At 39.3% G+C, this 15,452-nt stretch overlaps 1 protein-coding gene across 2 annotated transcripts in view; it reads right to left on the bottom strand.

The window, feature by feature from the left end:
- The window catches only part of igsf21a (immunoglobin superfamily, member 21a), a 381,326-nt gene that overhangs the window by 247,940 nt on the left and 117,934 nt on the right, over positions 1-15,452 (bottom strand). For both annotated transcript variants that reach the window (XM_034694383.1, XM_034694318.1), the window contains exon 2: positions 6,183-6,295. In XM_034694383.1, coding sequence (XP_034550274.1) covers positions 6,183-6,295 — 113 coding nt within the window. The remainder of the gene's footprint in view (positions 1-6,182; positions 6,296-15,452) is intronic.

Here is a 15,452-nt window from a genome sequence, read left to right as displayed (position 1 = left end):
TATGATGCTAAGGTGAATGTGTAAAGTGCCATAAATCTCTTTTCGTCCTACCTTGAAAGGTCAGCATTTGCTAAGATGAGTCCAGAGACACTGCTTTATTTCACAATAATAAAAGTGCGAAAGCAGACGCTACTAAAGACAGAGTTCCTGTCTAAGCAATAAAAGCACTACTCGCTCATTAATGAACAGAGTGGAGGGTGAAACCAAGGTGAACGTCCCCTCAGCTGTACTGTACAGTCACAATTAACAGCTACCGGAGATTATCAGGTACACAAGTAAGTGTTGCATGCTGGGAAAACCTGCTTTAAGACAGTTTACTTGTCCAGTTGCCATGTCAGTGACCCAAGATTAATGACTGCTGTTAAAGTAGCACAATGGTTAATTTACACCGTTTGCTGCTTTATTATCCGTCCTTTGATGCTCATTATTTTCACCTTTATTGACAGAAGCTTTCCTGCTGCAATCAGCGGCTAACCTCCACAGCTTTCCTCTTGAACTTAATAACACTGTCACTGCAGGTCCTTGACCAATGTGGTACTGAGGGATATAGAGTTGCGCTTCTAAAACTTTGGGTGAAGCACAGGAGACACTTTTTAGCAGCGTTCACTTTTGTTTCTATCAATGACAATAATATTTAACATGGATAATAAAACTTTGATGAACATATGGTTTTTTTTGTTTATGAAACAGGACTGAAATTTTAAAGGTGGGCCGTCCACAATTGAACACCCATGATATTTGCATCTAATCTGTCTGACATATTTGCTGATTTTGTCATATATCTAGGGCTGGGCGATAAGTCGATTACGATAATTCTTATGATATAGTTTTTATCAATATAAATATAAAATTTGATAAATATAAAGTTTGATACAATTTGATATATTTAACCTGTCATTACCCCCAACCACTGACACAACACAGCCAGAAGAAGAAGACTGCATTGAACAGCCAATCATGTCGCAGGGTAGGAAGAAGGCGGGCTTACGGCAACACTGAAGAAAACTCAAAACCTACCAACTCAAAGCAGAGTCGTTAGTCTGACACTGTGTCGACTCTGTGTTAACTATTAAAGCTGGGGTTGGTAGTCTCAGAAAACTAGCATGAATTTTAATGTAGCATGTCTTCAGGACTCCGTCTAACCCCTTCCCCCTTCCACTCGGAGCTCCTGAAAACGACGCCCCCGCTCACTTGCATGAGCGCCGCTGATTCATGACCATATGAAGGTGACTGATTCAAAACCGGTCCTCACCAAAACATTATCATAGTGAAAGTTAAAAACACAAACAAACATGGCTATTGTTAGTACTCACAACTGTCATGCTAGCATTATCCAGTTGTACTGGTGACACCATATCAGGAGAAAAGTTATAACACATATAATACTGTAACAGCTCTACTGTTTGTTAAACATGTTCAGTGTAGATGTTCTTAATTCCTACAGTGCTGACAGTTAGTGTTTGCATCAGGAGAGGTGTAGCGTGTGCGAGCGGGAGAGAGGAGAGACAAGAGGAGAAGTTCTTCATTCATTCAAACATTGATTGTTACTTTGTTGGTCGGCGTGATCACGGCCGACAGTGACCGGTTATTTAAGATCAACATGTTCACGAATCGGCTCGTCATCCCTACAGCTTCTGGACGGACGCTACAATACATAAACATTTTCTGTAGGACTTACTAAATGTCATTAATTCTTTTGCTTGTCAGAGCCCCCGTGGTGAGAGCTTTTTAGACTCTGATCCTGACTACAGTCCTGAGCAAAGCACTTCATCGGGTCAGAAGGGACAGGCCCCAGGTTGAGTGAGAGGGGCAGTAAATAGAGGCAGGGAAAGCAGAGGCAGGAGACTGGGACTCAGAGTACACGCTGGGGAAATGTACGTGCAGGAGGCAGGCAGAACGACAGATTTGATTGGTTTAAAATTTTGGGACCCAAAAATGGTGATTGGTTGGTGTTTTCCCAGGTTTACTCTGGCTGTGGAGAGCAGCATTTTTTCACTCTTTTTTAGGAACACATTATGTATTGATTGCCGTCGGGACATAAAGATCATTTTAACCAGTATAACAAAAAGTGTATCTAAATCTGATTACCAACCCCAGCTTTAACTTAAAAAACTTCATTAAATAAACTTACAGGATGTGGGTAAAGGAAGAGCACAGAGACAACTTCTGCTTTGCATTTGAGACACATTTAACGTCCACCGCGACCATAGAACAAATGAACACTGGATAACTGTGACGCATTCACTGCACTGTGGGAAACAACACCACTTTGCTTGTAACCATTAGTAATCATAAAGGGGAGTGCACAACTCAAAACAATACTATCCTTAACTGATACACAATGTACAGTTTGATATGTATTTGTTGTAAATTCAAACAAATCATGCATATGATCTCAACCTGAGAAAATAAGAATCTACATTCTAAAAATGTCATTTTGCACAAAAGACCTGCTTCCTGTTGGCACTGTCAAAAAAGAGGAATTCAAGAAGCTTATCAGAAAACTAAATCCCAGATACAAGCTAACAAACTGCCTTCAACTCTCACTCAGGATCAAATTATCTGCCTTTAAATTTAAATGAAATAATGATTTAATATTTATCATGATAATTATGGATATCGACTGAGGTGAATTTTTTTTCACAATATCGCCCAGCTCTACATCTACCTGTGTATGAAGTGTTTTCTAAGAGCATCTCATCCTACTTTATTAGAAGTACTTTCCTTATTCCAAATGTTCCTTCAGCAGGCTGTGAATCATCTCGACTCATGCCAAACCCCTCCCAGAGGTCACACCTTTTAAAAAATATAATATAGAAATTGTAAATGCTGCTGTTGTTTTTTTTGTTTCATTTTTTAAGTCATAAAAAGCATGAAAGTTAATCTTAAAAGGTTTCAGAACAAGTAAAAAAAACTCCTTAAAGGAGCTTTAATATGAAAAAATGACTGTCTTCTCTTAAAAGGACAGAGTCGTGACAGGCATTGCAGAACAAATAATACAAATCACAGAAAATATCATACTTAAATGCCACTCTATTTCCCATGATGCATCCCAACAGCCCCCTCTGCCTCACAGCATCATCCTTTTTTAGTTTTCAAACTTCGGAACATTTCCTCCCATGTCAAACAGGTCATCTGCCAGCCTCAGTCGCTGTCATAATACACGAACTGTACTCTATGTATGGAGTCAGATTCCATATTGCACATCTCTATGATGTCACCTCAGCCGCTGTTTCCATCCAGCCTTCAAACCCCGGAGACAGAGACAGCTCTTCTAAAGCAGAGCGTTGTGCCAGCATTAATAACCCCTCTTAAATACTGTTGATACGGCTGTTTGTGCATCAGTTCATGCTTTTTTATGTTGTTTAATGTCAGTTAATGACGTATATTGGATCGGGGAGCCTGCACGGGTTGTTTTATTCTGAAAAATGACCTGGATTCGTGCCATTCCTATGTATTTCTTCCTGCAAGGCTCATCTGCTCCGAGCAGCTTGACACAGCCGTACAGCGGCTTCGTCAAAAATAGACGAGGCGCATATTTTTAGCGCAGCAGTGCAGAGACACTTCAGTAACGTGCTGTGGCGCATCTGGTGGGATCACAAGCTTTAACTAGAGGGTCTGAAACAGCTCCAACTGCATCCCAGCAGGAATGTATAGTGGAATTTAAGCACACACCTCTTCCAGACATCTTTATACAGTATGTCAAAATCACACATCCCCATGAGCTGTGTGCTGTGCTCTTGTTGTTTTTGGGTCACTTTATATTTCAGCATGACTGTGCTTTGTGGAATACACCCAAGGCTTCAGTGATAACGCATCAGGCTCAACGACAACTCTGCAACACATCAAACAAACCGATCACAGTGAAGCAACTTCACTAACAACCTGGTGAGGAGACGACCAATCTGCCGAGCAAATCTGCACAGCTCTCAGAGTTATTGGACGTTTTTTTTTTTCCCTCAAAATAAACGGCCAGGCGAGGAAGAACACAGGCAGCTGCTGCTGCTTTCTAATTCAAGAGCTTATCAGTGTCTCTCTTGATGTAAAACAACAGTATCATCTGTGAATTGTAATAACTTGTTCTGCGAATTCATACAAAACTTTGACCGTGCCAGTTTGAGGAAAAGTTAAACTCCATCTAAGAAATAAATGTGTTCTTTTCTTCAACAGCAATCTAATTATTGGCAGCACTTAGGCAGTGGAGTACACCAACTGGGATTTTAATAACTGTTGAGACGCCAGCTGTGAACTATTAAGACATGATGGTGATGACCAGCGGATTGAGAAATCAAAATCCCAAGCAACAGCCAGCGATGCCTCCCATACAGCTGGTCCAAATAATAATAGCTTGTTTCCCAACAATTGCAGCCTGACAGTGCAGCAGCGATAAATCCCACATATAAGAAAAGACACTGAACTCCTCAGATGCTTAATGATGGGGAATGAAAGAAACAAATGGTTTGGAAAGCAAGTGCCCAGCTCTCTGAAATTAAAATGTATGTTTAAAATGAGGGAGGCTTTCTTATTGATGTATCCACTCTACTGGAGAGACAAAACACACCAACTGTACTTCATATACGAAGTCAGTTTCCATATTGCACATCTCTATGATGTCACGTCAGCTGCTCGGTTTCCATCCAGCCTCACCACGGTTTTAAACCCAGGAGACAGAGCTTCTGAAGCAGAGAGTCATGCCAGGATTAATAACCCTGTCTTTGATACTGTTGATACTGTTGATACGGCTGTTTGTGCATCAGTTCATGCTTTTTTATGTTGTTTAATGTCAGTACAATGACGTATATTCAGGGTTCGTACACTTTTTTCATGGTCAAATCCGAGAACTTTTCAAAGACTTTTAAGGTCAATTGTCAAACTTTTCAAATACTACTTTTCAAGACATACAGTAATGGCCCTTTTCCACTATACAGTTCCAGCCCTACTCGACTCAACTCAGCTCTACTCGACTCTACTCGGTTTGGGTACCTTTTCCACCAGCCCGAGTACTGACTCACGGCGGGCTGGGTCGTCATACCACAGCTGCACGAAACTGCTGCGCGAAAAACTGCGTTCACGTCATTTTAAACGCCACACACATTTAAAAATGGCGGGTTTGATTCCTGTGTTGGGAGTTGCGCTCGTGACAACGTTCTCTGACCAATCAGTGGCCGGCAGTCCGTTGAAGTCACCTTTTAGCAACGACTCCGGTCGCTTGGAACCAGAGCAGAGCAAGTATGAAAAACTGGCATCTGACACGAGGTACCGCGCCTGTGGAAACGCAACACAAACCAAGTTGAGTCGAGTCAAGTCGAGTAGTGTAGGGCTAGGAGGGGCCGGTGGTAAAAGGGCCATACGAGAGGCATGAAGATTTGTACTTGGTGGGCCAAATTATATCAGCTGAGGTCATTTTAAGACCTTAACAGGGCACATCAGCCTAATGCTTTCCTAAGGAGAAAATGTTTCATTTTTTCAGCTTTTCTTCTGTTCAAATTGATATTGTTATTGATATTGTTATTGATATTGTTATTGATACTGTTATTAATATGCCTTCGATTTTCAGACATAAGCAGTGACCGCACTGCTGTCACTCGCGGGGTGTTTGTAGCCCGAGGCCAGTCACCGCATGATTGCGGTCGGCCTGTGACGGATGTCGATGAGAAACACCATGTCGTGCCTTCGTATCCAGCGGGAGAGCCTCCCACTCTGCGGCCGCCGGCTCAGGCACGTATTCTTAGATGAGACTTGTTGCCAACCGACCGCAGTCATGCTAATTAACCTAAATAAATGTACCTTTCATTGCCTGAGAGTGCCGACTCTCCCATAGTGAAAAGTCTGCTCTCTTTTTTGCATAATTAAAATATACGTTGAAAATGAGGGAGGCTTTCTTATTGATGTATTCACTCTAATGGAGACAAAACACACCATGTCGCTACATCCGCTTTTACGATGTCTTTGGTCTTCCATGACACACTAGAGCTACAAGCCAACTAGCCGCTACATGCCATTGTTGTGTTCAAAGATTTTCATGTTCATCAGTTTCAGCTGCACCAATCAGTATCAACAACAAGTCCCCACTCCAGCTGGTAGCCTATAGGAAGAACATCAAACGTGCAGCATCAAATGAATTCTGCTGGCCGTTTAATTGGAACTTTAATGGCGGCAGCATTATGAAGAGGTTTACTTACCCTGTACCAAACAATCTCTCGAAGCCTCCCGTCAGTTTTGAAGTTACACTTGAGAGTAACAGTCTCGCCCACGACAACAGGAGGCAGGGGCTCTATGGTGACTGTCAAATATCCTGAAAAACAACAACAGAGGAAATGAATTAAATGCCTTATACATCATAAAAACCCTCTGCCTTGAGAACACACTGTTTTCTTATCCTGCTGAGGTAAATGTTGGACAACAGTAATACAGCAGACTTGAATTTAGAGTATCTGAATCCTTTCAAAATGCTTAAGGTTGCCTGAGTCAACGCTCTCTTTTGGGAAATGGCCGTGATTCATTCTTATGCAATTACACAACAAGCACACCTCCCACATGGGGGTTAGGTATCTCACTAAATAGCTCTTCGGTTGCTCAAGCATTTATTTCTCCGTGACCTTGTGTGGTTGTTTCATCTGGTTTGAAGATCTAAACAAACAAACTTGAGTTTCAGTGCAGACATTTCTCTACCTCAGAGCATGACGGGCTTTCAGAACATGCAGGACAAACATTTTGTAGTTATTCTGGTATGTTCTTTCTACATAAAAACATGACTGCCAATACAGCCTCTATTCTTAAGAAGATGGAATGCAGTGCAAAATGTGGATAACAACAGAATTGGATAATTGGCAAATCATTTAAATCCCTGTATTTAATTGATAACAGTGCAAAGAGAAAATTTTGAAACAGAGAAATCCATAATTTAAATTTAATGCCAGAATGCATCTCTATCCCTTGCTCCAACTCGATCTCAGCAGATGTGTGTCTAACATGAGTCTGGTCCTGCTGGAGGTTTCTGCCTGTTAAAGGAAGTTTGTCCTTGCCACTGTAACTTGCTGAATGCTGCAAAGTGCTCTGTTCATGGTGGATTAAGATGAGATCAGACTGAGTCCTGTCTGTGAGATGGGACTGGATCTTATCCTGTCTTGATGTTGGGTCTTTGTTAAAAATAGAACATAGAGTACGGTCTAGACCTTTTCTGTTTGGAAAGAGTCTGAGGTTAACATTTGTTGTGATTTGGCTTTATATAAATAATGATTGATCAATTGATTGATTAAACAGTAATTTATACATCTTTGCTGTATCTGTTGTTATATAGTAAAATAAATAAACAAACTACAGTAGGCCTAAATAATGAATAATTATATAGAAAGAAGAAGGAAGTAAGAGGAAAAAAAATACAAGAAAAAATGAATGGCCGCAGATTTAGCCCAGAGATTAAATTGCATGCCCATATAGCGGGTGACCCCGAGTTTCACTTGTCATTCCCCCACTTTCTCCCACTTTCCTGCTCTATCCACTGTCCTCTCCCTTCTAAATAAAAGGTGTAAAGCCCAAAAAATACAACTTTAAGAAAATATTTTTTTTTCCTTTTTTAATTTATAGTTTGCGGCCCTTTCAAAGAAAAAAGGAAGTATTAATTCAATGAAATAAAAATGAAGTTAATTGATTAAATCCCTCTGCAGTCTCACAGACCACAAACTGAGTGGGTTCAGGTTTTAACCACTTAATCGTGATACATTTCACTGCTGATGTCAACAGTATTCGTAAAAGGTACTTTTTGCATCTTCCTTCAATTCCCTGTGGTGTTACACCAAACAATGCCACCCTTGGATCCTTTGGGAAATACTGGTCGAACACTTATGTAAGACTTTAGAAAGCACCATCCCAGGATGTCTTTATTTTGGGGCATGAGTTTCTGGAGTTTTGGAAGTAAAATGTCAACAGCTCAAAAATGTTAGGTCTCCTTTGTCATTTTTTTTTTTCATGATGCACTAAATGTTTCAATGGCAGCGGGACTCTTCTACTAGTGAGCCATGCTGTTTTGATAAATGTACAATCTTGTTTGGAGTTGTCTTGCTGAAATATGAAAGGTCTTTTTTTAGCATTACACAATTTTTTTGTGTTGTGTTGTCCCTGTCACAACTTTTTTGAAATCCATTGCTTGCATCAAATTTAAAATATGCAATGATTTGTCATAAAACAATTACATGTTTAAGTTTCAACATATTATATTGTCGCAAATCAGCAAACAAAAAGTGCAGGACCCAAAATGCAGATACAAAAATAAAGAATTTAATAAACCAAAACTGACTGTTGAATAAAAACACAGAAACAAGTAAAAAACTGGGAACATCTCAGGTGAGGTAGACAATGATCGAACCCAGAAGGGAGGAAACACAGAGGCTGTTTCCGAAATCGCCTGCTATACTAGCAGTACGTACTGATATGTCCAAAATTCAGTATGTAGTAAGTAGTATGTGAACAAGAGCAATATCTGCAGTATGCCAAAACTCCCCGGATGTCTACTGATACGGGAAAATATCTCAGTATGCATCGGACCAGTCTGCCTTGCGTACTGTTTCCCATAATGCACAGCGCTCGTTCTGCTTTTTCTTTTTCCTCATTTTTTGACGGGAGGAAATCCATTTTTGGGTGCTGTGAAAGTTATCAAATGACATATAAACCACTTCCTAACTTTTTAAATCATAAATGGATGCTAAATAAGCATTTTATTTATCGGCTTCGCCGTTGTTTACTTCCGCTTTCCGAAACCAGAAATCCAGCGAAGTCTGGCTCAGCATGCTGCATGACAGATCGAACAGAACAGTCATACTACATACTAAATTCAAATGCAGTATGTAGTAGGCAATACCTACTGCCTACTACATTAGTAAGTAGTATGTAGCAGGCCATTTCGGAAACAGCCAGAGACTACATACACACTGGCTAACGAGTAACAGGACGCAGGTGAGACAAACAAGGCACAGGTGAGGACAATCAACAAGGAGGGAAAGACACAATAAGTAAAACTAGACTGAACACACTGGGAGACTATTTCTCCAAAATAAAATCAGGAAACACAATAGACAAGGATAACTAGGAAACACACACACACAACAAAGATCACTTTTCTATCTTTCTTTTTCACTGTGCAATGTCTGCTCAAGCTCTTCACCAGTGATTTTGTTTGGCCCTGAATAAACATCCACAGTCATTAAACCTCCAACAGAAGCATAGACATCTGAAGCGCTCCACATTGTTTTGAATAATTTAACGTCAGTAAAAGTAAAGAACAAATGAGACATGTCAGAAGCAACAAAAGTAAAGTTGTGGGTTTATGATGAAAATGTTTTCTGACAAGGGCAGCCCATAATCTGGGTACAGAGTGAACTGCTAATTGTCACCGTGCAACACACAGCCTTGAGCTTCCCCGGCGTCAAACCATTACAAATACCTGTAACAGCATTTTTTTAAATGTAATGTTCAACTGAAGCTTTTGTAAATAAAAGACGCAAACCGATGAAAGCGACACTCATTAACAAATAGAGTGTATATGAGCCAAGAACACACAACAAAGGAAAGAAAGGACAGGTAGGTAAGAGGTGTGGAATATAAAGAGGAACTCTGCAGAGAAAAAGTTAGGCAGAGGTTTTAGAGAAAAGTTCACTTCTAAAGAGAAAGAAGAAAAACAGCACTTGATGGAGTCATGACCTTGTTACAAAATGCCTCATCTTAGTCCCATTATACACACACACACACACGTACCTGCAGGTACACTTCCATTAAGGTGAATGTACAACAGTGCAGCATATCAGCATAGAAATGAGATACAATCTCTCAAATAAAACTGGGTGGATACAAAGGCAATTACCAGGTGATAATGAGAAGACCTGGGAGTAAAAATAAATGCATCCCTAAAAAACTGGAGGGAGGAAATTAAATGAAGACAGTGGAGGTAATGCATAACATAAAATCCCAGGGAGCTCTGTCTACTTTCCAAAAATACATCCATTAAATCTATCTGAAATATATCTAGTTTACATATGAGTGGAAAGAACATCTTTTTATGTGCTACCATGCGGGCGGGCAGAGTGAGCCGGCGATGCATGCGTGGGCAGCCTCCGCTGACAGACAGCAGCCCTCTACCCAACATAATAGCGGTTTCAACACATTCAGTCTTTAATGAGGGAATTGTATCTTGTAAAACAGATGGATATGACAGTAAAAATATAAAACAGGGTAAAATGGGACCTCATGACCAATAATTGTGTCAGTAAAAGAACATAAAACGCTACGAGGGCGTCGGGGTCGCGCAGAGCCCTACAGGTGATCGCTGCAAAGAAAGTGAGGAAGAATGGAGATAAAAAGAGGGATGACCTTCGTCTGATGTGCTGTAATGAAGATCTAATTCCAGGTTAATGCTAGATATCTAAAAGCCTTCTGTGTGGGATCATGCACGTTATTATTTATGTCATAAAAGTGTGGTTTAAGACCTTAAGAAAAACAAAAGCTCCATTCACAGCATGCAACTCCACTGCTCTGTAATGTATCGAAGTTTCAGAAATCCAAAGCACTGACACCCAAGGTGCCTCTTCAACTCTCCTGCTGAGTTTGCTTATGTTTATTTCACCAAAGTTTTCCCATCAATGCGACAGAACAAATATCTTTCTGGTTATTGATTGCAGCAGTGTGGGCACACAGAGCTCCAGGGCGATGACAAGAGGAGGGTGGCTTAAAAATACAGTGTTTTTTAGTTCTCTCTTTGTGCTCCACACAGCCAGATTTCTTTGTCTAGCACGTACTTGGAAACGTTTCTGAGGAGGTGATGTTTCTGTGGACTGTTTTTATGAACATCTGCATGAACTTGAGCCTGGAGGGAGGATCTCATTTTGTTTTCTGCACAAATACAACTTACAGAGACAACACAACATACATTTATGTATGATAATAGCAAACTTAAAATGTTAATCATCATGTGTGTATATTTTAACTGAAATTTGCTTTCTTTTGAAGACAACTTTGATATCAATTAAAGTTCCTCTGAGAAACTTCTGTTAGTGTTGATTTTGGCGCCCCCTGTGGACAAAGTGATACATCTTATCTGTTCTGTTGTATTAAATGCAAAAACAAAAGTGTTACTCACATTTAGGATTTGCTGTAGAACAATTTCATACACGGAATCAACACAACATGAAAAGAACCTCACCGTGCCTTTAATGTACATATTTAACTTTGTTGCAGCAATGATTCTACCTGAGACAAAAGTACATTTGTTACATTAATTATTAGCTATTTCTAAAAAAAAAAAAAAAGAAGTGTAGCAAACTAAGGACCTTTTCTTTATGGAGTATCACTGCCAGATTACGGTTAAAAACAGATCTTTTTCCAAATGAGGTCAGCACCTGTTGCTTCATCTCTTTTTAGTTGACTTTCTGATGGACTGATTTGTAATATAATTTATTATTTATCTTATTCATTTATTTTTCTTTAATATTTAAAGTATTTATTTCTATTAGCGTTATTCTAATTAAATGGTTTTGATTTATTAATTTTATTTTTTATTTTGGATTATTATCTATGTTTGTATTTACTCATTTCAATTTTAATTATTTTTTTGTGTTTTCAAAACACTTTTTATTTTCTTATGAAACATTATTTATTGAGATCTGCCTCTAAGTCTAATGGTTGCATTGTTGTTTTGTCTTGTGTTGGCTGAGTCTTATAAAAATGTAGTATGTAAATGTAATTTCTTAAATCCAAATTATTATTATATAACATACTATTCAATTCAATATATTCAGCAGTTTTACCCATCTCACAGTTCATGAACTTTTAGAAGACCGTAGTTTTTCCAACACAAGGGTACCTTAAAAAAATTGAAGCTTCTACATCAACAGTCCTCATCATGTGTCACAATGCACACTGACAAAATATGATTCAATCAATCGTTATGTGTAAATAACAACAAATGTAACCTGAAGACTCTTTCTAAACAGAGCAGGTCTAGACCGTCCTCTATGTTCTATTATTAACAAAGACCCAACACCATGACAGGATAAGATCCAGTCCCATCTTACAGACAGGACTCAGTCTGATCTCATCCACCATGAGCAGAGCACTTGGCAGCATTTAGCAACAGTGGCAAGGACAAACTTCCTTTAACAGGCAGAAACCTGCAGCAGGAGCAGACTCATGTTTGACACACATCTGCTGAGACTGTGTTGAAGAGAGGGATAGAGGGAGATGAAGAGAGAGAGAGTAATTGGTTGGAATTCTAATTTTAAAAGTACACAACATGAAAGCTGCAAAATGTATTAACGGTTCGACTAGAAGTGCTGACAAAGCAAAAAACAACAGTAAAAGCTGAAAACACGCCGACGTCATTCATTCTGGCTGTTTGTGAAAATCAATACATCTCTTCATCAAATCTTTCTCTTCCCATTGTCTGAGCTTGTCTTCCTACATACATGCGATAGCGTTCGCCATGACTCATCAAAATAATGCTATAATGAGAAACAGCCATTGTGTTCAGAGAGCGAACATGCAGCATCGCTGGTGTCGTCTCCCCCGTGTTCTCTGACAAAAACAGCCTTCCACATTCCCACACTGCAGTTCATAAATCCACTCACACAGTCACTGAGCGCCCGGTTTGGCCTTTGTTTCCTATTAGAAACTGCCTTCAAAGATCACACTGAACCTGGGTTATCTGCTCTGCTCTCCACAATACTGCTGAAGTGAGCATGTTTCTCTATGTTAGGTCAAAGGGACGACACCGAGTACAGTCTGTGTGACTTTCTGTGTGAGGATCTGTCGGCATAGTTCCGTGTGTACCTCAGTTTGGTTCTGCCACACGAGAAAGGACAGGGGATCAGGGGAATTCTGCATTTAGTAAGGATTTAATGGATATCATATTTATGTAACATTTAGGACAGTGCTTACAAGAATAAGACTTTACTGACTGGTTAAAAAGCAGAGGTGAAAATAAGAGTAGAAATACTTTTCAACCTTAGGTATAGTTGTCGGGTATGTGTGCTTAACTTGAGTATTTATTTCACCAACAAACTTACTTTTACCTTATAAATCCTTACCTTTTCTACTCTCTTATTTTGAAAACCATCTCATTTATTTGCCTTTTACACATTTAAAGCTAGGTTGACTTTGCAATAAACCAGAAGAAAGAAGGCAATTCCCACAATTCTCTCCTACAAAAATCAACAAAGTCCAGATTTTGTTGTGGAGTCTAGTATGTTAAGAGTGATTTTTCCCTCTCCAATCTGCCGCAGCAGTATGAAAGCATGAATATAAAACCTTTTCAATAGTTATGATCAGATACCCTGTTGTGTGTGGTGTGGGGGAAGGCAAACACAGAGTCTGTAGATTGTCACATTAAAGTAAATGTTAGCTAATCCTGAAGCAGGTTGACTGAAAGAAGGAAGCACAACAAACACAGCAATGACAACAAGAGTAACACGCCAAGCATAGAGTTGGATGGACATCAGACATGGAAGACCAAGCTGTTGATTTTTGACAACAACACAAGTTGTCTTCTGTAAGACATACCTCAATCATACTCTTCGTTGTCCGGCATGTTTGTTTACTCTTTAGTCACGATTCACTGTGAGAGATTATGCAAGAATTCCAGTTGAGAGTGCGTGGACTTTGTTAAACCTGTCATTACTTGTCATCATGTGGGGGTCATTCTGTGCAATACAATGTATATATCTCCTTCAATCCCATCGCTTTTGTACATGTTACAATGTAACAATATTGCATTGTCATTTAGCAGACGCTTTTCTCCAAAGCGACGTACATACGAGAACAAGAACAACACAAGCAAAGCTAATTCTAACTATTCTGCGCTTCTGTATACTGAATTTCTCTCCCCAGGATAAATAAAGTATTTCTGATTGTGATTCTGATCTTCAACATCTGTTAAGCTTTTAAAATATTTTAGTGTGGCCTATTCAGGAGAGTTACATTTTCAAGACTGAATCCAACCTATAATGGGTGCAATACTTACAGACTATTCTTTGCATTAATTGATTCATGAATAACACTCACAAAAGCATTAACATGTCAAAGAAGGACACATCAAAAGGAAACGGACCAGAGAGGAAAACTAGAGGCATCGAGTGAAGGTGAAACAGATTTCAACAACACTGGAGCCGATTTGATTCAGCAGTCAACCTGATTTCCAATTCTTTACAGAGTGTATTAATGTATTATCAGTGTTTTGTGTGTTAATAGTTATCTCAAAATTACGACTTAAGGTTCGATCAGCTTTGCATGACATTAGCTGGTAGAGATCACTGAGCTACTTTTAACTTTCACACCATTAGTTCATTTTCAAACTAGCTCTTTTCCTTTTAGTTTCAGGAAATATGTTTTAAAAGTACCCAAACTTTTAAGACAGACTCCTTATAGAGAAGAATAAGAGTTAATTTGCAAAAACAGATAACTTACTTTTAAAAAAATTCAAAATCTTTAAAAAAAAACATGAATTTTCTATTACTAGCTTTAGGTATTATCAATCAACTGAAGTTGGTGGCTAAGTCAAAATGACATTACTAATTAGAGATATCTTAAAAATGTAACTTTATCAAATATGTATACAAAAAGAAATATGTTTATAAAAACAGAATTATCTGTTTTTGCAACTCGTTTTACTCGTATGGGAACAGTAAAAAAAAAATTTTAATTTTGTGACTACTGCTCAAACCTTGACAAAGTGAACTTCTTATTTCAGAAGACGACACAAAACAGCTCTGGGATTGTGAGGAAAAGCCGCCAAGAGGCGAAACATCTTCAGCCAGTGTGCCACACGATTTTAACTAAGATGTCAAACTGGAGAAATGTACTGTTTCTCGCCTTTAAAACTGTCTCGGGCATCCTGGCTGCACTGTCAGACAGATATGGGTCCGTCTCTCGTGTCAGTGCACCTAGATATGCTTATTAAAGAATCTTAATTTAATCAGCAGGCTGAAGAGATCTTCTCTCTAGAGTCAAATTGAATGGATAAACCTTTCCGGAGACTGCATGTCATTAAGACAGAGCTGTTGCTCTTAGAGAAAATCCTCACCACTTACTTCCAAGCCACCAGAGGAGCAGCCCAGCCTTGTAAATGTCTCTGTGTGAGTTTTGCAGGGAGGTGGTGGAAATGCAGATTACAGGAATGAAAAAGTCAACCCAGCCTGTGGAACATAATGTTACTCTTCCTGTCACCTGGGGATACAGGCGTGCTTTGCTTTAAGCGAAGGACACAGTCAGGTATAAAATGTTCCTCCCAAACACAAGACATACTTTCCTGTTTGCTTACACTGTAAAATGTGACACTTGAAAATAACTCCACATAATAAAACAAGTAATTAGGACACATTATTCTGATAAAACAAAGGAAGCTGGGTGGTCCTCTTGTGTGGTTGCAGGGATTAATTGTGAACAATACATTGCTTATGTGGCAGAGAGGG

The sequence above is a fragment of the Notolabrus celidotus genome, chromosome 1 (genome assembly GCF_009762535.1).
Source record: "Notolabrus celidotus isolate fNotCel1 chromosome 1, fNotCel1.pri, whole genome shotgun sequence".
Classification (NCBI taxonomy): Eukaryota; Metazoa; Chordata; class Actinopteri; order Labriformes; family Labridae; genus Notolabrus; species Notolabrus celidotus.
The sequence above is the reverse complement of the archived record's forward strand: the minus strand, read 5'-3'. Positions and strand labels throughout refer to the sequence as shown.